Genomic DNA, 27,740 nt, shown 5'->3' with positions numbered 1-27,740 from the left:
TTTGGAAAAGTATTAAAAAAACTTATGTACTAACCAACCAATATCAATTAGAAATAGAACTGGTATAAGTATCCGTGCATTGCTGCGGATTTTTAAAGCGTATAAATATGTAAAAAGTTATGTACACATGTACAACCAAATTAGAGGTTCAATCATGGATTCGTATTCCTGTTTACAATTATATTTGCACACATACACTAATCAGCACTTTTAAATTCTTTTTGATCAGCAACTTTTTACATACATTATTTTGGTGGCAACAAAGGTCGATTAGCAACCTTCTACAAACTTTATTCCTTAAAATTCACAATTTTTTTTTGTGATTTCTGCTAGGCCAGCACAAACTGTCACAACCTTTGAAGATAACAATTGACAAAAACTTGTTCAGATTCAAGATAAAACTTCAAATAAGCACTTGGGGATTTGAGGAAGAAGAAGAAAAAAACAATAAAATTTTGACATCCAACATACCCATTTCAAATAAGCAAATGTCAATCAACCAAGACGACATCATAAAAAAGCAATAAAATTTTCACACACAAATTACATTGAAATTTGAAATTATGAGAAATCCCATAAAAAAATACATATAACAAAACAAAAAATAGGATTTTGGGAAGTATACGGGAAGAGAAGAAGCATAAGGAAGGGTGTGAGAATTTGAGAGACTTTAATGGATTTATAAATTCATGAATTTTTATGGACTTTTATAAATCCATGAATTTTTATGGATTTTAATTAATTTGTAGAAATTCCATATAAAATTTTAATTCAATTCATTCGAACTCATATGTGAGATTTGTGGATGCTTAAAATACATTATGAAATCTCTCCAATTCCCTCTAATTCTTCAACTTTATCAAATTCTTTAAAATCAATTTCTAATTGAATACATCTGGAATGTTATAAACTTCTTTAAAATCCTAATTGAATACATCCAGATTTCTAAAGATTTTAATAAACTATCTTAAAATTCTAATTGAAAACACTTTGAATTTCAGAGAATTACTTAAAATCTTGATTGAATATCCTTAGATTTATTAAAAAAATTAAAATCCTTCAAAATCCCAATTGAATAAACCCCCTGAAGCAAAAAAAAAAATTCATATCCAAATACCCCATTTCAAATAAGCACTCAATTTGAAACTTGTACAGAAACCCTGTTTACATATAACAAAACAAAAATTGGAGGTTTTGGGAAGTTTAGGGCCAAAAGAATGAAGACGAAGAAGAAGGACCCTGAGCTGAGGCGCTGTGATGCTTCCGGTATGGGCCGGGCCAACTCGAGCTCTCTCGGAATGGAGGAAAAACGAAGAGGTGAAAGAGTCATTAGAGGGGAAGAAGCGGTGAAGATCCATGCGTCACCATTGTGCTCTCCGTTCGACAGCAACAGTGATTCTCCCACCGGTTTTAGTATATATAGATTTGGGCCTACTCCAAACCTAGCTCCAACTTCAATAGGCCACTAAAACCATTTGGACATCAGCCCAACCTTTGTATTAGCCATGTGATTAAGCTAGATGCACTGTGGATGCTATTCGCCATGGGACTTAAGGCCACTTAGATATTATTGTGCTTTTTACAAAAAGGAATTAATGAAAATGATTTGAAAACTTTAAATTTTAACCACAAAGGCAGAATAAATGATAAAGTGTATAGTACCAAAATTGACTTTTTAGTGTAAAAATATGATTTTTCGTTAAAGTGAATAATACCGATAACTTTTCATTAAAGTTATCTTTTAAAAAAAATTCTTTTTCTGTGATGTGATGGAAAAGTAATCAACTATAAAGTAAGATAATTACCAAAACACTTATAAGTGTTTGTTCTCTTACAAGTATTGTGACTATTTTTAATGACAAAAAAAAAGAGAGGATAATTTCAAGAGTTTTTCTAGGGTATGTTTGTACTGCTATTAAAAGGGTTAAAATTATTTTTGATAACCAAAAGCATTTCGGATTATATTTGACAAAAAAACTTGAAAGCATTTTTGGGTCATAGGAGTGCTCTCTGAAGAAGCACATAGCATGCGAGACAAATGTTATTTACGTCTTTAAGAAACACTTCTAAGAGCTATTCTATGAAGATCTGCATACGATCTAGTGATATTCATCTTCACCTATAAGTAAGAGGTCTTAGGTTCAATTCTCGCGAAATGCGAGTTTGAACCATATTATTGCTAGCCCATTGGGAAGCTAAGCTCACCCACTCCCCTTAATGTAGATAATATCGTTTGTTAAAAAATATATATATATATATATACATATATATATATATATATATATATAAGAACATCTAGCAACATCACTCTCTTCCCATCCCGCCTTTATACCTGGAATTTCAAATTGGCTTATACTTTCTCCAATGAGCTTCCCAAATGAGCTTGTAGTTAAAGTTTAAGGAGGATTTAAAAAAATTCCATCTCCAATCACACTCTCTATCTACCTCCTAAGATAGGGATTCTCCTAGAAGTTTCTAAATATAGAGAGTGAGAAAAGAGTTCCTAATAGCATTTCCAAATGAGATGTCTAATTCTAGGTGGCAGTAACAAATCAGAAGAAAATAAATAAATGCATGAAAGAGCTCCAACCGAAGCTGTTTAATCCTACATGGGTTGACCCTTTGGTGCATGTTGTCAAAATTGGCAGCCATGAGAGAAGGCGTCAATTTCTTCCATTTGCTTGGTTTTATACTAGGGCTCACATAATATTTCTATTATTAGAGTGAATTTTAACTTTTTTTTCACCCAATTTTTAGTACATCAAGACTAAAATAATAATAAAGAAACATATCGGTTGGAAATTAAAATAAATAAAGATGTCAAATTGTCACATAAGCTATCAAATATAGATTTGATGTTTGAATTTAATCCATGGAGATGCTCTAAGGTTCCTACCATTAATTACTGATGATTAATGCTATTTAAATATTTACTTTTATTTTATTTGCAAACAAAACGTTTTAAAAGTATCAACTTTAAATTAAAAATGAATTAAGACATTTATTACTCCTCAAACTAGAAAGTATGAATGGAGTAGAAATTTTTTAGGAAGCTCTTAAACCAGTTATTTTTAGCTAAAATTAGCTGAAAATAGAGCGCATGATTAGAAATGGTCTTAGTAATGCTCTCTGATAAGCACCTTGACCATCTGTTAACCTTATTTTTACCGTGGCCTAAATATTGGAAGTTGCGGATGGTGTAATATTGACTTCTATATTCAAAGCAATTGAAAGGAACATAAACTTGTCTAAGTTCTTATCCTCAAATTACACCAATCAAGATAATGAAATAAATAAATAAAAGACCTCCGGTGAGGGCTCGAAAATTTCCGTTGAAACAAATGAGAGTACTCTTTGGTAGGCAATGGCAGAGTCAGAATTTTAGCTCAGGAGGGGTCTAAAAATCTCACCCTAAAATGCTCTCCTACCATAAGAAAAATAAAGGTCCGTCGTGTCCTAAGCTACGACCACCGTTATTTTGGTTTGGTGTGACGTCTTTCTTGTCATCATTTTCCTCAACTCAACACCCATGCCCAGTATCATGACTTAGATACAATTTAAAGTCCTTGTAAGTGGGGAGCGGAGGAAGGAAGGAGGAGGAGAATAAAGCAAATATAAAAGTAAAAACTAGTTATCTCGCCTACTTTCTCTCTCTACCTCTTCTGATCACCTAAGTCCCACAAAATTCACAATGACGTTGGTTAATTGCATGGGAGTCACAACATCAAATTGAACCCCATGAAAGAAATAAGGAAAATATTCTAGTTGGAGCCCTAATTCTGTGAAAAATCTTTGAAAATCAAAGGAATAACTCTAGTTTTTTGTGTGAAAAAAAATAAAAATAAATTCAGGGTAGGCCCAGGACCATTCTGGTCTCTTCATAGCTCCGCCCATGTTGGTAGGGGCATTGAAAAACTCACCGGTGGAATTTGTCTTTGTCATCTATCGGTTGTAAACCTTGACGAGTCCAACCCTTCCTTTACCTTAGACGGAGATGTTGCTTATGAAAGGTTAGCAAAGGCGGCTTTGAAGGAAAGTGAAAGGTGCAATCACACAAGACCCCAAGTTTGAAGGGGCTCCCGAAAATTTGTCATTTAAAATCTCATTGTGCACTCCTTATAAGTGTTAATTTTTTTTATTTCTAAATATAAAAAATTAGAGTGCACAATGAGATATTTAGAGTGTCAATAACAACACCCTAAAAATAACTTTTTTTTTCTTTCAATTTTATTATATAATAATGCTATATATTTAAGTGTACTACGGTCTGGTAGTATTCTTCTCCACTTGTAAGTGAGAGATCTTAGGTTCCAATCTTGTAGATGGCAAATTCGATACCAAATTAGATCGCTCATTGTGTGGTTTAGCCAAACTTCCCCCTCCCCTTAGTGTAAATATATTGTTGTACTAAAAAAAGGTGAAACTTTAAAGTTACTCTCGAAGTTTTTTTCTTTCTTGTTTGGTTGTTTAAGTTTGAACGGTTTTTTTAATTATTTAGTGAAGGTTATGTTCGCTGCTCTTTTTACTTATTATTTAATGACATTTGTAAACTTACGATAAGTGAGTCACAAAGTTTGTTTTGATTTAAGTCATTATTTTCTAGCATCAATACATTGTCCTACTTTTTTGGGAAAACTATCTTAAGGAGCAGCCCTTTTATAAATTTCGAATAGGGCTCTCAAAATCTCAAAAACAACCTTGTAGGTTAGTGGTTAGCAACCTTGTAGGTCAATGGCCCGAATCACTTGATCCTGGACCTTTGATGGAAGAGATCCGGACCGGATCCTCTTTGAGAGATTCTTTTTCGTTAGCCATGGGTCTCCTTGATGATCATGATTTGATATGTCTTGGGATAACTACCCTCACCCCTTTGATATTATCATGACACATATAATAGTCATACCCTTACTCTTGATAATACCATCTTCATATTGGCACATACATCTTGATGTCACACGGCTCCTTGGGCTTTCAATCAAACTATCATTTGATGTTATTTCCCTTAATGCCTCACACCACACGTCTAGAAATAATGTAAAAAATGTGGGATGGACACATCTTTTAATTGAAGCGATATCTCCCATCCGTCTATTCAACGGTCTACAATACATGAATTTATAATGTAAAATCGGATCCAAACACTTTCAATGTTTGACATGAAATAAATTTTAAAAATGATCAAAACTAACATTAAAAGTAACTGGGATGTGCATACGTTGATGTATTGTTCAAATTATGGTAATTAGGCTTGGGCTCAGTTAGTGCTAGTGGGTTTCAATTTCTTTAATTTTGATTTATTAACCATTAGAATATCATTTAGTATTACGATCTACTGTTATTTTTCCATACTTACTAGTGAAATGTCTTAAATTCGGATATTTTGGACTTCACACCAAATAAAACTTTGAAAGGAATGAAACCAAAATGAAACCTAACGGATTTCACAGTTAACAACTTTCTTTGTTAAAAAAATTGATATTTTAGGCGAGGCCTTGCATTGTCGTGAGGGAGTTTCTGTTACGTTCCGTCTTAAATTAGAAAAGCACACATTAGTCAATAATCGACATGTTTCAAGCCACACAAATCTGCTACAGTAGCAAACAACCCAATAATTTCCATCCTACTTTCCCAGCTCTATCAAGTTCAATGCCGCACGACACAAATTGTGTTTACATGCAAAGAAAATAAGAGACTGAAATTGTCACATAAAAACAACCTTCGTGAAAGTTGACGTGAGACGAAAAGCACCAAACAGAGACCAAGAAAAAACATTAGGTAATGGTGCTGCTTCCACCACCTTGCAGTCTGCATACGACGTCAAAGGGGTTACAGCTTCTGCTGTGCTACACTGTGTGTTGTTACCGAGTACAAATTTCCCTGTTGCCACACATGTTTGTCGGTTTCAAATACTACATGAGCTCTTTTCTTACTACTCTACCATGTTAGACTAGCTCGACCTCGACTTTGACCTCAAGGTCCACCAAAGTTGTTGAAGGTGCGCTAATCAGAAATTGAAAATTGTTTAGAAACTAAACAAATATCAAACAATTAAGATTTGCTTCTAACAATTTTAAGCTCAGTTGTTCCTTCTAGGAAAAGCCAATTTCCAGAGTGCTATATTTTTAAATGGGGCATTTAGACTTAAAGGCCTAAATAAGATTAATTTTTATTATAATTTGAATGTTTTTATAAATCTAATTCCAGTCCAAAATTTAAAATTCATTATAACGTCATGTTAAATACCCCTGACCACTTTTATTATTTTTGAATTTTTTTTCTAAAATTCCTAATTTAATCATCAATTAAGCCTTAAAAGTAGGAACTAATTTCTAAAAAAATCAAATTTAGCAATTTAAAATGGAAGATTTTTTAAAAACATTTGGTTAATGAGAAATAAAAGTACATAAAAATTTGGAGAAACAAGCACAAAATCAAACAAATAAACTATTGTGCAGACGCAATAAATAATACACTAAATATATATAGGAAACATATACATAAGTGCATATGTATAGGTACACAAATGTATATATAGGTGCATATATTTCCGCATATAAATATATATTAATTCATATACATATGAATAGGTACACAAATTATATATACATATACGTGTATATGTTATAAATAGGCAAAAGTTAAAGAAATAACCTTTACTATTGACAGGAGCAAAGCAGGTGTAAAATATCACACTGTAACTATAACACAAGGGGATGACAAATAAAAGAGGGAGGGATAGATACTGATGTTATTAATCTTTTCTTCTTCTTAGTATATTTTGATAGCACACGGAGCGCTCTATTTATAGAGTAACTCCAAACAAACGTAATAATTACACCTTGAAATTTACAGCACACACTTTTTGAAAATACAATCCTCATTCATTTCCCAAGTCCACATTAGTCATTAATGTGTGGAAATTCATTAATCCACCAATAATTTCAACATTATTGTGTGGGCATTCATTAACCCACAAATATTTTCAACAGTATACGGATTAATTACCCACCGAAGAAATTTTTTATTCCTCAGTTTGGTGTTGATTTTCATTGTTAATGGCTCTTCCAGAGTGTTACCGAGTACAAATTTCCTAGTTGCTACACATGGGTACCAAATACTATATAAGCTCTTTTCTTAATACTTTACCATATTAAACTAGCTTGACCTCGACTTTGACCTCACGGTCTACCAAAATTCTTAAAGGTGCGCTAATTAGACACTGTAATTATCTATAAACTAAACAAATATTTATTTATAATAAAACAAAATTAGGCGAAATTAGCTTTTCGGTAATAATTGTGTGCGAGGTATCTACACTCTTTGGCAATGGTCTTTTGTTCGATTCTCGTCAAAGACGAATTTGAACCTATTATTGAGAAAATAGGCAACATTGAAAACGAGGAGCTATACTCGAAAAACCAATGTTCTAAAAAAGGGCCTAGGCGCCAGGCAGTGGTGAGTCGAGGCGTTTTCTTGCAAATCAGTTGGAAAAATCGGATGGGCTCTAGGCGGCCGCCTAGACGGGCTAGGCAGCAATGAAATTAAAAAATAAAATAAAAAAATCCTATCTAAGTCTAAGTGGTTTAAAATTGTGAATTTGTTGTACATGTGTCATCTTACAATACTCCTCACTATGGTTAAATAGCATATATGCTTAATGTGTTTTTAAATTTTGGACTTGTTGGATACTTTTTTTGCATTTTATCATTTTTTTATTATCTTATCCATGGATTTCATACAAGTATAATTTTTTGTAAGTGTCAATATGCATTTATTTACAAGATATACAAGAAATTTACCTAAATCTGCCTAGGCCGCCTAGACGCCCGCCTAGCCGTCTAGGCGCTAGGCGCCAGCCCTGCCCTACTAGCGCCTAGCGTTTTTTAGAACCTTACAAAAAACACACAAAAGTCAAGTCACGAAACCGAGCTACTTGCTAGCATTTCGCATAATCCAGGGAAGCAAACTTTCCCACATGTTGAATTTGATTGTGAAGAAACCAAATGCCCCATATAAAAGTATAAGCCACTATAATCCAAAGTTTTCGAGTAGAACTAGAAAACGTTGTAAGAAAAGTTTTAGAAATAACCTGTAACACTGAATGAACCACTAAAGAGGGAGGACAAAAAAACTTCAACAACCAAGACCAAAGACCAACAATTCAAGAATATTACAAAAAAAGTGAGAGAGACTCTAAAGCTGAATTACAAAATGAGCAACGAGAAACCATCAGAACTCTCATATATTGAAGAACCGTATCAGTGAGGAGACGACCCTGTAATACTTTCCAAATAGTTAGCCTTTGCTTTGGTTGAATACGATGAGACCAAATAATTTTCCCCTAAGGCGCTTTAATAATATCAAAGTTAAGCAAGTGAGAATAAGCCTTTTCAACTGTAAGAATACCAGAGAGAGCCAGACCAAAACATAAGGAGTGAAGATGTCTACGACGGAAGATGAGTAGCTGTAATTAAAGCAGCAGCTTCAGGAAAATACTAATGAAATCCGGTTTTTGCAATTCTTAATGAGAAGGGTATATAAAGGCTCACTGGGGCTCTGACCGTTTGAGCAAGAGCATCGGGGATTTCAAGATAGAAAATCAAAGGCATGCCCAACCAATTATCATACATGAAAAGAGGTGTTTCAGACTCTCCACATTGATAAAGATTTATTTTTTAGGAAATTAGAGTCTAATCCTTGAATAAGATCAACTTTTGATTAATACCTAATATAAGATTAAGAATTGAATTTAGTCGTTTCATCCGCTTTACATGTCATTATGCATATTCCACATCATATTTATCCATTTTACATTGATTTTATGGTTTTCTTTCTTCCAATTATATCCCCGTGAACAATAATTGTTTTTATGAGAGATGTTGCAAAATTTATTACTCATTTGAAATTCAAATATTTGCATTTAATTTATTACTCATTTGAGAAATTTTGTAGAATTTATTACTCATTTGATATAAGGTGATGATCCTCTCTCTTCCTCTCGCTCTCGATCTCTCTCTCTCTCACTCTTTCCCTCCCTCCCTCCTACAAGACAGCCACCCATACTGCTCCATGGTGAGTCGGTGACCACCACTCATCTCCATGGCGTCGGCCAAAGGCTCACATTATTTCCATAAACTCCTTTTTAGTCTCCAAAATAAAATCTTGGACTTCATGAATTTTGATTTTGCATCTTCTAGTTTGAATTGCCTCAAAAAAATCTATTAATCTGAATGGAAATTTCCATTTAGTGATTGTTATACCTAAATAGAGTAAATTGTAGCAATTGTCCATTAACTTTAACTCAATTGGAGCAATGATCCCTCAACTAAAAATTTATTACCATTGGTCCCTCAACTCATCAAAATATGCACTTATGATTCCTTAATTAAAAATTCATTATCATTGGTTTTTCAACTTTAATCCAACTGGAGAAATGGTCCCTCAACTTTAACCCAATTGAATCAATGGTCCCTCAACTTTAACTCAATTGTAGCAATGATCCTTACAACATAACTAATTTTGACAAAATTCTGACGAAATTGACGAAAAAGACCATAGCTACATGTTTCGATGAGTTGACGGACCCCAATTATATCAATGGTCATTCCAACATAACTTATTTTGACAAAATTCTAATAAAGTTGACGAAAAGGACTGTAGCTACACATTTTGATCAGTTGAGGGACCAATGGTAATGAATTTTTAGTTGAGACCGTTGCTCCAATTTGATTAAAATTGAGGGACAATTGCTACAATTTACTCACCTAAATATATGAAGCTTTTTTTCCATTTTTCACAACAATAGTGATCTCAACAAGAAGCCTTTTTTCGTATAGCTACATTATCTTTTGAGAACTATACAGGTACATACATTTTGGTACATATACTTCGTACAATATTTCGATACATATGTTTCGGTACACATGCTTCAATATGTATATTTAGTACAGATGTTTAGGTACTATATGTCACATCTAGGGCTCAACTTCACCGTAGCACGATATTGTCCGCTTTGGGCCCCGACCACGCCCTCAAAGTTTTGTTTTTGGGAACTCACACGAGAACTTCCCAGTAGGTTACCCATCCTGGGAATGCTCTAGCCCGAACTCGCTTAACTTCGGAGTTCCGATGGAACCCGAAGTTAGTGAGTTCCCAAAAGGTATCGTGCTAGGTAGAGATGAGAATATACATATAAGGCTTACATGATCCACTCCCTTGGGCGATGTGGGATGTTACACTATATTTCGATATATTTATATACTTCGGTACATATACTTCGGTGCACATATTTAGGTACAATCATTTTATAATTGTTTGGTATGTACTTTTTACTTTGCAACTTGCATAACGATAGACTTTATGTATTTTGCATTTTTTTTCTTAACGTTTCTTTAATATTTTTTTGTTATGGTTTTCCATTGCATTTATTGATAGAGGAAGTCAAGGATGATGGCAAAAAATCTGGATCAAATAAATCAAAATTTTAGTTTGACAAAAAAAACAAATCAAATATTTAATATGGACATTTTAGGAATGAAAAAAACGAATTTAAGTATCTAATAACAATTAATTATGAATTTAAATATAAATGCTTAGAGCATCTCCAAAGAAGATGTCAAATTTTAAACATCAAAATGATAGTTGATAGCTTATGTGACAATTTGACATTTTGTACAATATTTTGGTCCATCAGATATGTTAAATAATAATGTCATTTAATAATTTTTTTTATCTTTTTGTGGAGTCCAATGATTAAGGCAACCAATCAAATATTTCAAAAACATAATAACATTTATTATATATTATATTAATCTATTAAAAATCATTTAATGAATTTGACATCTGGTGTCAAATTTGATAGCAAAAGGCTTTGCCTTCAAATGACTCAGCGCCATGTAAGAAATTGAAGGCTCGGTTGGAGAGAGTTTGCTGCCATTTTTTTTATTGTATGCCTACGTGGCAGATGCTCTTATGTGGATATCTAGTCAAAGACTATAATTAATATTTCCCAATAGGAACATGCATGATATGGAGTAGGATTCTCTCCCCTCTTTTTTTCCCTCCCATTTCCTCTCCTTATATTTAAACGGTCACGGTTAAGCCACGTCAACATTTTATATTAACTTTTTATAGCAAGAGAAAGACAAAATAAGAGAATGTGAGAGGAGGGGATGAAGGGGGTGGAAAGAGAAGAAGAAAGAATCCTAGCTAGTCCATATTCAATAGCACATTGTATTTTTTTATTGGAATTAAATACACATGAAGCAAAAGTCTTCTATTGATAATACTCAAAATAAAATAAAACAAAAGTTACTAATTATTAGCTAGACTTTAGGTGGTATATAAAGTCAAAGAACGAAAATCTAATCTCACACCCAACTTTAATAAAAAATTAGATCTTATTCAGGAATATAATCTAATTTCCTATTTATAAATTGCAGTTCTATTTAAGTTCTTGTTTTTGAGCTTGATAATGCCATTTGCTTTGACCAAGATTTTTGCATGGGCACATCAGGTTTTTTACAAGGTCTCTGATTTTTAAGCTTATACTGTTCATCGATGGTCAACTCATGGGAGTTCAATTTTCATTTGTAACGTGGTCAGCTTATTACTATGGTGGTTGCTGCTTCTAAATTATTATTCTTTTTCCCAACTATGACTGTAATATAGTTCTTGTTTTTCTCACTAATACCTATACTTTAATTGGTGATTTAGCAAACCTAATTGAATTATGAGAAATGCTAAGTGGATTTTTTTTAAAGTGAGACTATTTCTAAACTCTCTGTCACATCATATTTCGGCACAACGTTTTATATTATTGGCACAAGAATTTACGTGAAATTATGAGATGACAGATGATCCATAGAGAGTTGCATTTTTGAGATAATCCCTTTAAAATTTCTCTTGAATCATATCCACCATGATTTTTTTTTAAATCTTTCAATAACTATAAAGCACGAAAATTGAGGTGCCATTTGAAAATTCATTTCGTTTCAATTTTTTTTCTTCAATTTTTTCCCAAACTATAATTATTTTTGCAAAAAAAATAAAAAGTAAAAACGAAATGGTTATCAAACAGTCTCTAAATAAAAAAGATAAACTCATCTTAAATTCCAATATGTCACAGTCATAATCTACTCAATCTTGACTAATTATTCATTACCAAAGATTCAGAAATTGTATATAAGAGTGTAGTAGACCTCTTCTTTTTGTAGGTTTGAGCTTGAGACTGAGTACCATATGAAGCCTGCAGTTCGTTAATATAAGGAGGTTGAGAATGAGTACACAGTTCACAGCTCATGCATGTTCGATTTCAATTAGGTCGAGTTTAATCACATTTGCAACGACCCAATTTTTGGTTGATTTTGATTTTGATTTTTTTTTTAAATGTTGGCTTTCCATTGTTAGATTTTTTTGGGTCAAACGATAGATTTGTTAGATTAGATGTTAGATTAAGGAGCCGACGAAATTAGAATTCAAACCGTGATGTAAAGGCAACACTCCTTACTACCACTGTTATACACGGTCACTTGCCTATTGTTAGATATTCAAATTATATAAACTGATTTGAATAGTGAAAGTATATAATTCCGTCAAATTTTTTTAGAGTTTGCATATATACACATTCCATAATTCCGTTCATTTGGGGATGAAAAAACAATTAAAAAAATGAAAAATGTTGAAATCTAAGTATATTCAAAATTTCATTAATTTTAAAGGAGTTTAAAAACTCATAATTTTATGGACTTTGAATGCTTTTATAGTAAGTTTTTTGGCATAGCAAATTCAATCTCCCCTGCTAAGATTTTGATGGATTTCATTTTTCTCAATTATAATGAAAGACCCCATCACCCACCATAATACAATGATTATAATTATCACCACTTCCACTACCATGTCGCCACCACCACCTTACCATGAGCATCTCATCTACACCACTATCATGACCGCTGCCATCATTGTCATTGCCATGATAATCTTCACTACACTCACTATGACCACCATCAAAACTACCATCACCATGACCGCCATGTTTGCACAACAACGCCACCACAATCACCACCCTTGCTGCATAGTTGTCAACAAAGACACCAACTTTACTACTACTATCTCGTCAACAATCACCACTTGACCCTTCCAGTAGCATTGTTACCTCCACCACCTCATAGGACCACTTTGTCGTGGATCATGATTACTCTTTCAAATAATGTAACTAAAAAAAATAAGATTATTAATAAATTGGTCATTAAAAAGTTCATGACAATTCACAAAATTCTAGAAAAGTTTAGCATTGAATTCTCGAAAACTTTACAAAATCTTTCATTTTAACTATTTTCTATTCCACAAAAGCATATCATTAAAATCTATGAAATTTATGGAGATTATAATAGTTTATAAAAGTATACCAAGTCTGTCAAAGTCTATTAGTTTACAAACTCAACAAAAGTGATATAAATCTTAATACACTACACCCCTAAGAAAAACAATTGATTTGATCCGCGGAGGATAAGGAAGAAAGCACATAAAGGAATCATCTCACCGGCAATGAACTTGTTGCTTTCTTAGACCATCTTCAATGGAGAGTTAAATACTAAATTTTAGAACACTAAATACAAATTTTAGCATCCCAAAAATGTTTTTTTTTTCTCCAAACCATCTAGTGCTAAAATTTAGCAGCTCATCTGCATTGAATTTCCAACAAGTGTTTAGCCTGAATTCTTTTTGGGAGAACTAATAAAAATTCTCTCACAATTTTTTTTTATCACAAAATATTTCGACAACTTTTCTTATTATTAAAGACTTTTTTTGTATTATAAGGACAAAAAAACAAAAAGAATCACATTTGAAGAAGTTTGTCAAAGTTTTTGCAAATGTCTTTCTATTAATTTTCTTTATGTTTATATGAAAAACCGTTCACTTTGTGTCACTGTTGGCAAATGTTAAAGATGTACCAAAGTTTATGGTTCCACCTGAAATGCTTCAGAGCCTCCTCGGACATCACACGTGTCGAAGTCGCCAATAACCCAAAGCGTACCTATCGTTTCAAGAAACCCCACGGCACCACCCATGCAAGTCAAGGTTATTATATAAAAGGCCAAACGAAAGAAAAGAAGTAGAAGAAGAAATTATAAAAAAAGGCAAGATTGCGGTTGATCTGGCCGCCAAAACACTCCTAGCAATGCCATGAAGGGAAAAACACTATTAGCAACGCCATGAAGGGAGAAACACTCTTAGCTAGTCAAGAAAAAGCAAGACAACACAAGTAAGATAACGAGACTTCCGAGTTTACTCCGAATTTAATAACATAGTTTAACGAAGAAAATATGAAAATATGAGGAAAAGGAGAAAAAAAAACACAACACGTGCATTAGATTTTGACATTGGAGTCCATAATTTTCATCTCAAAATTAATATTTATTTTATGTTTTGTATTCATGCTATCATCGTAGTTTTTTTTTAATTTTATGTTATCGTTATATGCCGTTTCAATACTAACGTTGTAGTATTTTATAATATTGTTAATAATTTTTCGTTTTTATATTATTATTGTAGTATTTCATTTGGAATTTAATGTAATCGAAATATTATTTTAGTAATGTGACCACCAAGAAGTCACATTGCTTTTAACACGTATTTGATACCATACTTGACCGTTCAACAACTATTTCACTTATTTGACTGTTCAACAAGTTAATAATTTCAGTGTTGTGTTTAAGAGGAATTCATCTCCGCAGTTTAATAAATTTTTGTTGAACATTTTTGACCGTTTAACAAGTATAGAATTAAATCTTAAAGTTTTGTTCTAACCTCAAAATCTATAGCCGCCTCTTGCTTCTTGCTCCAGCTTGGGGTGGGTGGCAGCCTCTCTTCTCATTCTCGTAACTTCTTCTCATCATGGATTGATGTATACCTATCTTCCGTTTTAATATTTTGTCAATAAGTGTCTCCTTAATGAGATAATTTGTGAATCTCTTCAAGTGAGTATTTTAATTTTGTGTTTGTGTGTTATCATCCCCTTTAGCTTTACTCCGTTGTCTCTGGTAATTTCAGTGATGGTGTTGACACAAAATTCATATTGGTCTAGACATTAGTTGGTTCCTTGTCACATCCCGGCCCGAGCTCGACTCTACCGTAGCACGATATTGTCCGCTTTGGGTCCCGACCACGCTCTCACGGTTTTGTTTCTAGGAACTCATGCGAGCAGAACTTCCCAGTGAGTCACTAATCCTGGGAATGCTCTAGCCCATTTCTCGCTTAACTTCGGAGTTCTTACGGAACCCGAGCTCCCAAAAAGTCTCATGCTAAATGAAGGTGAGAATGTACATATAAGGCTTAGAGTATCCACTCCCCTGGGCGGTGTGAGATGTTACAATCCACCCCCCTTAGGGGCTCGACGTCCTCGTAGGCACACTTCCGGTTAGGGATTGACTTTGATACCAAATTGTCACATCCCGGCCCATGCCCCCACCACATCCCGGACTCGACTCCATCGTAGCACGATATTGTCTTCTTTGGGCCCCAACCACGCCCTCACGGTTTTGTTTATGGGAACTCACGCGAGCAGAACTTCCCAGAGGGTCACCTATCCTGGGAATGCTCTTGCCCATTTCTCGCTTAACTTCGGAATTCCTACGAAACCCGAAGCTAATGAGCTCCCAAAAGGTCTCGTGCTAAATGAAGGTGGGAATGTACATATAAGGCTTAGATGATCTACTCCCCTAGGCGATGTGGGATGTTACATTCCCTATCAGATCCTTTTTAGAGTCGGTGTTGCTCTTTATCAAAGAGTGTCATTCTGCTCGTGATATTAAAGTTTTTGTCCTCGAAATTTCTGAGGTGCCAATTCATGAAGTGTTTGACTTTTTCATTAGGTTTAAGTTCTTTTGGCTTTGGAGTTCCGTCTCAATTTTTTAAGTTTCGGTGTGGATGATTTCAAGACTTGGATGAGCTCATTTACTTATTCTCGTGGTTGCTTGTCTCACCCTCAAATCCACCAGTATGGTGACAACTAGTTTGGCCAATTTCACCTTTTATGTTTTGTTGAAGTATCTTTGCATTGAGGACCTCTTGGATTTTATCCAGAATGTGCTCTTTAATGTTTGTATTAGCTCTTATTATAGTAAGGGAAGTGATTTTCACACCCTTTCTAGAATATCCATATTTATTTATGGCATCAGATTGAATAAATTAAGCGAAATCAATGACCATAATTAAACAGCAGTGTAAGAGGTTAAAATGAGTGTGTGAAAATCGCTTCCTTATAATAAAATCGCTATCATTTTGCTTCAAAAAAAAAAAAAACAAACAAACAAAGGTTACTAGTGTAATTCTTTTTTACTTGTAAGTGAGAAGTTTTTGGACTTGATTTTCACCAATGGAGAGTTTGATATATACCAAATTATTATGTTGGTCTATTGTGTGGTTTAGTCCAAATTATGTACCTCTTTAGTGAAACTATCACTGTATATTAAAAATGTTTTAAGAAAAATTAAAATAACTAATTGTTGAATATTTGACCTTTAACAAGTATAGGACTAATCTCTCAGTCTGTTTTTTTTCTTTTCTTTTCTTTTTAATGAAAGTTAATCCCGAAGTTAAAATAAATGTTTGTTGAAAATTAATCCTAAAGTTAAAATGGCGAAAAGAACAGACCTTACAAAAATTCTGCACTTCTATCAGTATCACGGATGTGTATGGAAAAATATACCTCTGTGCTCCAACAAGAGAGGACCTTTTAGACTTCTTGAAAAGGCCACTAAGCGACGATCTTTGGGGATGCTGGGGAGCTTCGATCGTATGCATTTCGAATGAAAATTTTATGTTGGTTATTATCATCGTCTAACTATTATTCTTGAGGCAATGGCGTCTTATGACTTATGAATTTGGCACATGCCTTTCCTGTCGCAATGTTCTTGCCAATTGCTAGAATATAATTGTATTGCCTTAACTTATGGTTCATTGTAAGTGTATTTAAAATGATTAAAAGCGTTTTTGGTAAAAGTATTTTTGGATCTCAAGTTCTTAGTTTTTTTTTTTTTTTTAAATGTTATATCTTTTATTAATAACCCCTTCATTAATTTTTTTTTCTTTCTAAATTATAACTAAATTAGGATTTTGCTTTTTATATTTGGATGTTGCACCATATTTTCATTCCCCCTTAAATAGATTAATGACAATCTACATAAATTCTAAAATATTTTGAATGTAAAACAATTCTACATAAATCCTAATTAAAAATCTATCTTATTAGATTTGAAGCTGTCCATCCATTTTTTTTTTCGATCTAAGTCATGTGACATGCATGTAATACACTTTGAAGTGTAGATTGACAATTTTTAATGACCATGTGAATTTTCTTTTTTAATGGCCAAATTAGCAGTTTTTAATGAGGTTACAGATTTATTTTTCCAAAAAAAAAAAAAAAAATCGGATTTTCTCTCCCTCTCTTCTGATGTGATCCAAAATCAAATCATTGTTGCAGTCCTAATTTAGTTAGATTTATACCGGAAATTAATGTAGGAGATTTATTATGTATTGTTTGTTTTGCGTCCACTCTCTCTAAACCAAGAATTTGGTCATTGAAGAAGATGCAATTAGTTGACACTCTTCCTATTAATGGATTATCGTTATCGGTTTAGTTAAACGAAAGACTTATTTTTCTAAAAAAAATAATTGAAGGATTTAATTTTCACTTGAGCGATAATTCAAGAATCAAAGCAAAACTTTACTCTTCTGAAATAATGTGTGCGTTTGTGTGTGTATACATCAGGCATGCTCTCCTAAGGTCCTGATTTGAGGACTCATGATGACCAAATACATATTAGCCACAATATTATATTAGTGTAGATCTAACGGCTTAAAATATTTGACAACTTAATAAACCAAAACCAACTTAAAATCCATGAACCATTAGGGAACTCATTTTCTTGTTTTGGTTTATAAAGTTGTCAGATATTTTAAACCTTTATATCTAAACTAATATAATTTTGTGGATAATATAGATTTGGTCCTCACAAGTTCTCAAAATCAGGACCTTAGGAGAGCAAGACTCGTATATATATGGATTAGGATCCGGGTACAACACACTTTTGTGGAATCCACTCGTAACATATTTCAACAATTTTAACCGCCTATCTTTTATATATGTAACTTCTACGATAAGTGTGAATTCTACTATAAATGTTGCATTATCAATCCTATATAGTTTCACCTATGTTAGAGGAATTTTTAATTGAAAAGTGAGGATTGTTAGTTATAGTGGCAGGGCATACATTCCACCGTAAAAGTTTGTTCCTTCACTTAGGGCTAGTTTGGTATTGCTGTGCTTTGAAAAAAAGCTGCTGTGAAAATAAGCGGCTGTGCTGTGAGAATAAGCGGCTGTGAAATAAATCAGCAGAGCGTTTGGTAAACTTTTTTGTAAAAGTGCTTTTGGAAAAAAAAACAGTCTGATAGTGGGTCTTTTCATTAAAGGAGCACTGTAGCCCCGTGTGCTTTGAAAAAAAACCAGTTTTCCAAAGCTGCAAATAGTAGCTTCAGCTTTTTCCTTTGATTTCAGCTTATTCTCACAGCAGCTTCCAAAATAAGCCTTTTTTTTTCAGTTTACCAAACACCTAAAACCCTAACAGCTTTTTTTCATAGATGCTTTTTTTTAAGCACCTCACTCCCAAACTAGTTCTTAGAAAAACAGGACCCCCTTTAGTTAAGAAAATATTGAATAAAGAATTTGGTTGTATGTCGTCATGGACAAATAAAAAAATGAAAAGGGGAGCAGTGCGGTGTGGTGGGGTTGGGAAGAAAAAGAAGATCCAAATCACTAATTTGATGGTATTGGTCAGTCCTTTACGTTCTTATTGGCTTACCAATTGCAATACTCAGAGTGGGTTGGTGAAAACGCTTCAACACCAAACACGAACGTATTCGAAAAATAAAAAAAAAGAACTTTAACGAAAAGCTCTCTGTTCATTTTAATAAAAAATCATATTTTTATACTAAAAAGTCAATCATGGTACTATTCATTTTACCTTTTATTTTGTCCTTATAATTAAAACCCAAAATTTTCAAGCCTTTTTCATTAGTTTTCCTTAAAAAAAATGATTTGCATCAATGGATAATGGAGAGGGGTATTATTTTACACCACAACGTGAATTTAAATTTTATCGACTTTCTAATCTAATAACTTATTTAATAAATATATCGTTTGAACAAAAAAAAAAGTTAGTGGTCTTGTCAAACCTCTCTTTAAGATCCTTTCTCTACTCTTTTGCACTGTTCATGCCCACTTATTGAAATGCCTTCATTTGTTGAAGGTCTGAACTTTGTTGGTGTTAACTTAATTAAATCAGATTGCCACAATTAGCTAATCATCCGACCAATTTGACTTGGGGTATTTTTAGGGGAAGATTAATAAAATTGCAATGCATGAAATATCGGTAAAATAATTTATTTAAAACGTGAACTTTGTTACCAACAATCGTTCGCGCCGGTCGTTCGCCTAAGACCGGGTACATACATATCAATCCAAATTCGTTTTCAATCAATATCATGATAATTTGGAGTAAAGACCTTGCAAAGATCCAACAACCGTATGAATTTCGTTTCACCAACCCAAACCCCCCCTCCCCTCTCCCAAAAAAGAAATGGTGGTTGGTAGTGGGCATGACTTATCCATACATATCCCCTAAGTTTTGTTTTTAATTTTTGTTGCAAAGCTATTGACGCATGATCTTCAGTAAACTTTTGTTTTCTCTCTCCTGTCGTAAGTAGGTTACAAAGGACCAAAACCTTTAGGCAGCGTCAGCGTCAGCTTTTGCCCAGTCAAGGACCCAAACTTGTGTTTTATCAGATTTCTTTGGTCAGATTTGTTACAAATCATCGAAACCTAATCATGTTATATGCCTCAATAAGAACACACCGTACCCAATAAATAAAAAACAGCAGTTTTGGGTACTGTAAATTGCATGAGTGTTCAATTTTCGACATGCACTTGAGTTATAATTGCATGGCTTCTCGACATGGATCACGAAGATATATAAATAATTAATGTGTATGAGTTATAATGTGGGTACATTAAAATACATGGCTAGATATTAAATAACTTAAGGAAGGGAAGTGGGTGAAGAGAATGATGTGTACCCTTTCATTGTTTTTTATTTGCAGATAAAGTTTTATTGCAATGGTGAAAAATAATGATGTTTATGTATCATGGTGCCTGTTCGATCCTCTCCAACTCTCCTACTCCCCTTAACAACTAATTATTTAATCCACTAATGTTATTGTTTGTATAAAAAAAATAAAAAAATAAAACACTCAAGAGAAAGGAAAACGAGGGGGAAGAAGAGGATAGTGTATCAAATTTAATGTTAAATTATGCCATACATTCAACAACTTCACATTTTATTTGGATAATGATCTTAGAGAGACCAATTCGTATCTTGATATTGGGGTATTTAATAGTTCTCGTGGTGATAGGGTAATTGGAAGATAGCTTATGTGGTGAAAAAATTAGGATTTAAGCCCATGTGGTAAAGTCTGTTAGGATTTATGTTAATAATTAACAGAAAGTTGACAGAATTTTCAATTTTGGGCATAAATCCTAACAGACTTTATCACATGGGCTTAAATGCTAGTTTTTTTACCACATAGGTTATCTTCCAACTACCCTATCATCATAGGGACTATTAATCCAATTAAGCCTTTGCTTATGTGTTGGTCCATCTTGAACCTCAATTGGCATCAAAAGGTTGTGCCTTTTACATTTTGCTACCAATAAAACATAAACATGGCAAACATTAAGCGGTATTAAAAAGTTGAGATAACATGACTACTATTATATGCATAAATTCTTTTATTTTAACGTTAATGTCTGGAATTCGTCTAGATCGATACACCTTCGATCGTCCAATTTATTTGGCAGTCAACCGACCTATTATATTTCATAGTGACAGTCACATGTTTCTTGGCTCAGCACTTGCTTCTTTTAGGATATATAAAAACCCTACCGCACTGGTTTTACATTCCTTTACTTCGGTGGTTGGGCAACTCCTTTGGCCAAATCCTGTCTGACGGTGTCCATATATAAAAGCGAGGCTTCCTCCCTAAATTCTGCCATATGGAGGACCTTATAAATAATGCGACACTATTATGAGGGCCATCTTGAATTTGGGAAGCAATAACGGATAAGATATGGAATTGGGGGAAGAAAAAAGCTACGAGACTCCATTGCCAATATCCTACCAAACACATACCAATAAGTTCCATTTATACATAGAATGGGGTTGGTAAGATTTCCACTAAAATTTGGTCATAAAAGAAATAATAGTACTAGTGTTGCAAAAATCAAACAGAAAAATTGATATATCAAATGATTATTTGAATTACACGATGGTGGTGAGGGAGATGATGAAATGTTTTTGTAAGTCTTTTTAACTAATTCCCTTTTTAAAAGAAAAAAAAATGATTATGCAATAACCTAGGCTGAAGCAAAATAACCCAAATCATGTTTTTGTTTGTTTTGTTTTTCCTTGCCCTAAAACTTTTAATCTAGTAATTTGCGTGCACAATCTAAAGGCACAGGGTCATGTAGATTTGTTTGAGATTCAGTGGCACGAAATTGTGCGCCAATTTCCAAAGTGATTGTGTCAAGCACCTTTGTAATAAAATTTACAAAAGAAAATGAAAGTATTTCGTGCCAATTTCCAAAGTGATTGACACCTTTGTAATAAAAATTACAAAAGCTAAAGAAAACGATAGTATTTCGTGTCAATTTCCAAAGTGATTGTGCCAAGCACCTTTGTAGACTTGTAGTCAAAATACCTAAGCTAAAGAAATAAATGTGAAGAAATCAAAACTAGCTTTACAAGTTTTAGTTTTTATTTTTCGTTGGATTTTTTAATTTTGGTTCAAAATTTGTTTTGTTTCTTTTATACAACGATATATTTACACAAAGGTGTGAGGAATAAATTAATATCGAACTCCACATTTACAAAATTCGAACCTAAAACCTCTCACGTACGAGTGAAGAAGAAATATTTATTTTCTTTACTTAATTCAATAAAATCCTATCTTTCGACCCAAATAAAAATGTAAACTAAAATGATAATTATAAATTTAAAATTTGAAAATTAAGTTGAACTTTATTCATTATTTCTCTCACCTTTCTTTCTTCTACATTTTTCTTCAACATGCATCGCTTTTATGGAATTGCAAGTTAATTTTTTTTATGCAACCAATTTTAGAGAGGGAAAATCAAATATAACTTTGAATTGAATTTGGAAAACCATTCCATTCCTAAACAGTTAAGAAATTGTACACAATTATCATTCTCATTTTAACATTTCAGTCAAATAAACGTGGTCTGAGTGAAGAGTCAAGTATTCCTAATTCGTTAGCTATAAGTCCCTTTCAAGAGTAACAAAATTTATTTTATAAACGATATTTTATTTTCAGGGGAGTAACGGATCAGGCTAAAGCACACAAGCATTCATAATATAATCATGTATCGATCTCATCAAATGTTTGCACAAAAATAATCCTCTTGTTAGATATCCAAAATATTATTACGTTAATGCTGCTAAACTGTAAATCTTGATTATAATTTACATTTACATCATCATAAACTACGCATGTTATTCTAAAACACACTTGTACGCCATGTGTCATCACCTGAATGGTGTAGTTTACATATTCCAACAAAAATTTACATCATCAAGAATTTACATTTACATTTTTAAAGTTTAACTAACATAACATGTTACATTCGAATTTAATTCAAGATAATTTCTTTACAGTTTGTACACTTTCTTAACGTTCTATTAAAATCGCTATCGTTTCACCTTAAAAAAACACTAACACCTTACATCATACGACAATGCAACGGCACCTTGCACGAAGAATTTTTCTTGTCATATGAACAATTGTTTTTGCAGAGAAATAGGCTGACGTGCTGCTGTCGTGCCTTAGTTTCCTTCAGAGAGCCTGATTGCTCACCAACCCCCGCCCCCCTCTTCCCTTCCCCTTCGGTCATCATTTGACAAGTAAAAGCCCGTGATTTTGAACCACACATAAGGTCCTAAAACACACATGTACGCACGTGTCAACACATGAACGGTCCCAGATCATGAAGATCCAAGGGCTACCTGCAGTTTTCAACTAACACTTCGGCCTACCCACCCAGCATTCGATGTCTATATAAACAAGGCAATTATGGGTGAACCAACTCAGGAAGATACTCGTAAATTTTCCTTTTCACCCCAAACATAACTTAGAGCTAGCACCACCTCTTTCCATTCCCTTCCTTTCCCAATTCCCATTCCCTTATTGTTTCTCTTCGACCAGGTTTTTATCCCACTGAATTTTTCCCGGCAAGGTTTTTCTCGGCTCCATTCATTCTCATTGTTTGGTATCCCCATTTTGGTATTGTTTGTGATCTGGGAAGCAAATGGAACCAGGAAATAACCAAACCGGCAACGGAAACGGCTCCCTGGAGTCGTTTTGCGTAGGCCATGAGAAGGTACTTGCGACACATGACCCATTGAACTGGGGGATGGCAGCTGAAGCAATGAAGGGGAGCCATCTTGACGAGTTCAAACGGATGGTCAACGATTACAGGAAGCCAGTGGTGAAGCTTGGTGGGGAGAGCCTGACGGTGGCTCAGGTTGCTGCAATTGCCAACCACGACGGTGCCAAGGTGGAGCTGTCGGAGGAGAAAAGGGCTGGGGTGAAGGCCAGCAGTGATTGGGTTATGGATAGCATGGGCAAAGGCACAGACAGCTATGGTGTGACCACTGGTTTTGGTGCAACCTCACATAGGAGAACCAAGCAAGGTGGAGCTCTTCAGAGGGAGCTAATTAGGTAATTAATTAACCTTCGATTCTCTAATTAATTAATTTTCCATTGAACATCATCCTTGCTTGGGGATCCTAATTCTATTAATTAGTTTGTTAAATTTACTTATTCAAGCCAATTAGTTGACTTCATTAGTCGTTCCTTTATGTACTTAATCAGAATGGATACATATACAGAAAGGATTCATAAACGGCACTAAATGAAATTTTTTTGCACTTATGAGACGTTAAGTGGCACTAAATTCCACTTGTTTAAAGAGTCGCAACCTTGACATATATATATATATATATATATATATATATCAATGAGCGGATAAAGAACGAGGTGTCTTTTTTATTCTTTCTATGTTTGGTGGAATTTATGATCGAATCTGTTTTTAGGTGAAAATTGGTAACTTGCATTGTCTCACCTTATGTACTTATTGATGTCGGTGCATGTTGGGTGATTGTATTTATTTTTATGATATTTCGTAATATTATTATTATTTTTGGCTAAAAGTAAAAAGTGTGACATGAGGAGGATGCACAGATCCAAACAAAAGAGAACGATATTTTATTTTTTATTTCTATTTTCCTTGAATTTAAATATTTCTACTTATAGCACTACTCTTGCAAATGACTTTTCCCAAAAATGATTTAAAATGGATATCTTGAAAAAAAATATCAATTTTAAATTTCTTTCTAATTTTAATAAAATAAAATTATTAATAATGTCAAAAAAATGTTTGTTTGACCATAATTGTTTGACCAAAGATGTTGTGTATCATATTATATTATACATGGTATACAATGATATATATACCCCTTTATCCAAAGGGTTTTATATTTTTCGTTTTTGACAAAAATAAGAACTAGTTGTTGGGATCACTCCACATCGAATTATAAGTTTCATTTTATAGACCATCTTTGTAAAATATTAGTTAAATTGAAAATATTTAAGGCATCTAGTTGAATTAAAAGAAATTGACGAATACTCTGTTCCAAGAAACATTAAAATTTCATCATGACAATAAAAAAAAAGATTTTAGTTTGAATTGATATTTTGTAAAAATGATTTATGAATGAAGGCTTTAAAAATATGCAATTTGAATTGTTAAAGTTCGATGGATAATTGACCGCCCAACCAATTCCCATTTAAAAATAAAATGAGGTCGCTTTACCTTAAGACTCTGTCTATATACAACTAATTCCCATTTATTCCCTATTGGTCCCCAAATAATCTGGTCCATATAACATAATAACTACAACGGGCCTCTGTTTTTTGTTTTTTGTTTTAGTCACCAGAATGTGCTGCCCAGGTAGCTCTATGGGCCCATAAAAAATAAATACCTCACTTCAGCTCATTTCTACTTAAAAAACAAAACGTATTCTACTGCAAATAACTTGTAGCTCAAGCGATTAACAATATTTACTTTGCATTAAAAACTCATTTTACTAATGTTTAACCTTTTTTTTTTTATAATAGTTAATAATAGTTGTGTAACTTCTAGAAAGTTCTTGCGTCGTATCCCTTTCGTTTCTTCTATTTTTCTGAATGACAAAATTTCACTTTAATCTAGTCTAAACTACTAGGAGGCATATTTGAACCAGGTGCATAGGGTGGAGGACATCCGTTTTAACCAATGTGATTGTGCCACGTGTGTTTTAAAGAATTAGTTGTGTAAGTTGCTACTCAAGCTGACTTGTGTGCAATTTTTTGTTGTTGAACAGATTTTTGAATGCTGGAATCTTTGGCAGCACCACAGAATCGACCCATATTTTGCCTCACACAGCAACAAGAGCAGCAATGCTGGTGAGGATCAACACCCTCCTCCAGGGCTACTCCGGAATCAGGTTCGAAATCTTGGAAGCCATAACCAAGTTCCTCAACAACAATGTCACCCCATGCCTCCCCCTTAGGGGCACAATCACCGCCTCCGGGGACTTGGTTCCGCTCTCGTACATTGCTGGGCTTTTGATTGGAAGGCCTAACTCCAAGTCCACCGGACCCAATGGCGAAACCTTAACCGCTTCTGATGCCTTTAAGCTAGCTGGGATTGATGGTGGGTTCTTTGAGTTGCAACCAAAAGAAGGGCTTGCCTTGGTCAATGGAACAGCAGTTGGGTCTGGTTTGGCTTCTATGGTTCTGTTTGACGCCAACACACAAGCACTTTTATCAGAAGTGCTTTCGGCAATTTTCGCTGAAGTTATGCAAGGAAAACCTGAATTCACAGATCACTTGACTCATAAGTTAAAACATCACCCTGGCCAAATTGAAGCTGCAGCAATAATGGAACACATTTTGGCTGGAAGTGATTATGTAAAAGCAGCTGAGAAAGTGCATGAGATGGACCCTCTCCAGAAGCCAAAGCAGGACAGGTATGCTCTTAGAACATCTCCCCAATGGTTGGGTCCACAGATTGAGGTGATCAGAGCAGCAACAAAGATGATTGAGAGAGAGATCAACTCAGTGAATGACAACCCTTTAATTGATGTCTCAAGAAACAAGGCATTACATGGTGGAAACTTTCAGGGCACGCCGATTGGTGTTGCCATGGACAACACCAGATTAGCCATTGCTGCAATTGGAAAACTCATGTTTGCTCAGTTCTCCGAGCTTGTCAATGACTTTTACAACAATGGCTTGCCTTCAAATCTCACAGCAAGCAGCAATCCCAGCTTGGATTACGGGTTCAAAGGCGCGGAAATCGCCATGGCGTCCTACTGCTCGGAGCTCCAGTTCCTTGGCAACCCTGTCACAAACCATGTCCAAAGTGCAGAGCAACACAACCAAGATGTCAACTCCTTGGGATTGATTTCTTCTAGAAAAACCTTTGAGGCGGTCGACATATTGAAGCTCATGTCATCCACATTCCTAGTTGCACTGTGCCAAGCTATTGATTTAAGGCATTTGGAGGAGAATTTGAAGAGCACAGTGAAGACCACCGTGAGTCAGGTTGCCAAGAGAGTCCTCACCATGGGCTTTAACGGCGAGCTTCACCCCTCTCGGTTCTGCGAAAAAGACCTCCTCAAGGTTGTTGACCGTGAGTATGTTTTCGCCTACATCGATGATCCTTGCAGTGCTACATATCCACTAATGCAGAAACTGAGGCATGTACTAGTTGAGCATGCATTGAGCAATGGTGACAAGGAAATGAGTACAAGCACTTCAATTTTCCAAAAGATTGCAGCTTTTGAGGAGGAACTGAAAACCCTTTTGCCGAAAGAGGTCGAAACCACCCGGGCCGAGTACGAGAACGGGAAAACAGCAATCCCAAACAGGATCAAAGAATGCAGGTCTTACCCTTTGTACAAGTTTGTGAGGGAGGAGTTGGGGACTGATCTGTTGACTGGTGAGAAGGTGAGATCACCAGGTGAGGAATGTGACAAGGTTTTCAGTGCTATGTGTGCTGGGAAGTTGATTAATCCTTTGCTGGATTGCTTGAAGGAGTGGAATGGTGCTCCTCTTCCTATTTCTTAAGAGTGTTTTGGGGTTTTTTTTTTTTAATTTGTTAAAGGTTTATGGGTTTGTTTTTACAAGGCTATAGGACCTTGAAACTGCAAAGTCTTATGTTTTTTCTTTAAATATTTTTTTTTTACCTTTTCATTTTATTGCAAGTATGTTATCTACATTGTAGTAGATCTTATGCGGATCAACAAAATGTATCATAAACAAAAGTAATAAAAGGTGTCTCTATTTCTTTAACAAGCTCTCTGTGATTCTTGTTGGGTTGCATATGGAGACTTGTTTTTTTTTTTTTTTGTTAAACTGTATAGAGAACTATGTGATTGAAGTTTCAAAGATTTTTGTTTAGAGGTTAATGCGCTTAACTAGTTAAGTTGCGTCCACCCACCCACTCTAAAGTGATAAAATTTGTATCAACTCTCTCTCTCTCTCTCTCTCTCTCTCAATGTTAG

General features: G+C 34.2%; 1 protein-coding gene across 1 annotated transcript; it reads left to right on the top strand.

Annotated features, from left to right (window-relative positions):
- The first annotated feature begins 23,213 nt into the window (after positions 1 to 23,213).
- Positions 23,214 to 27,531, top strand: LOC103430265 (phenylalanine ammonia-lyase 1). The gene is made up of 2 exons (XM_008368428.4): positions 23,214 to 23,850; positions 25,554 to 27,531. The coding sequence occupies exons 1-2, from the start codon at positions 23,438 to 23,440 to the stop codon at positions 27,301 to 27,303; spliced, it is 2,163 nt and encodes a 720-aa protein (XP_008366650.1). The 5' UTR covers positions 23,214 to 23,437; the 3' UTR covers positions 27,304 to 27,531.
- Positions 27,532 to 27,740: the final 209 nt, after the last annotated feature.

This window comes from Malus domestica, chromosome 01 (assembly GCF_042453785.1).
Source record: "Malus domestica chromosome 01, GDT2T_hap1".
Classification (NCBI taxonomy): Eukaryota; Viridiplantae; Streptophyta; class Magnoliopsida; order Rosales; family Rosaceae; genus Malus; species Malus domestica.
Note: the sequence above shows the minus strand (reverse complement) of the source record. Positions and strands in the feature narration are given on the sequence as shown.

Bases quoted from the DNA above. Each gene is read 5' to 3' on its own strand.
- LOC103430265 (XM_008368428.4), top strand. From the start codon at position 23,438: ATGGAACCAGGAAATAACCAAACCGGCAACGGAAACGGCTCCCTGGAG. The intron at 23,851-25,553 runs GTAATTAATTAA...GTTGTTGAACAG, and splicing joins CTTCAGAGGGAGCTAATTAG to ATTTTTGAATGCTGGAATCT.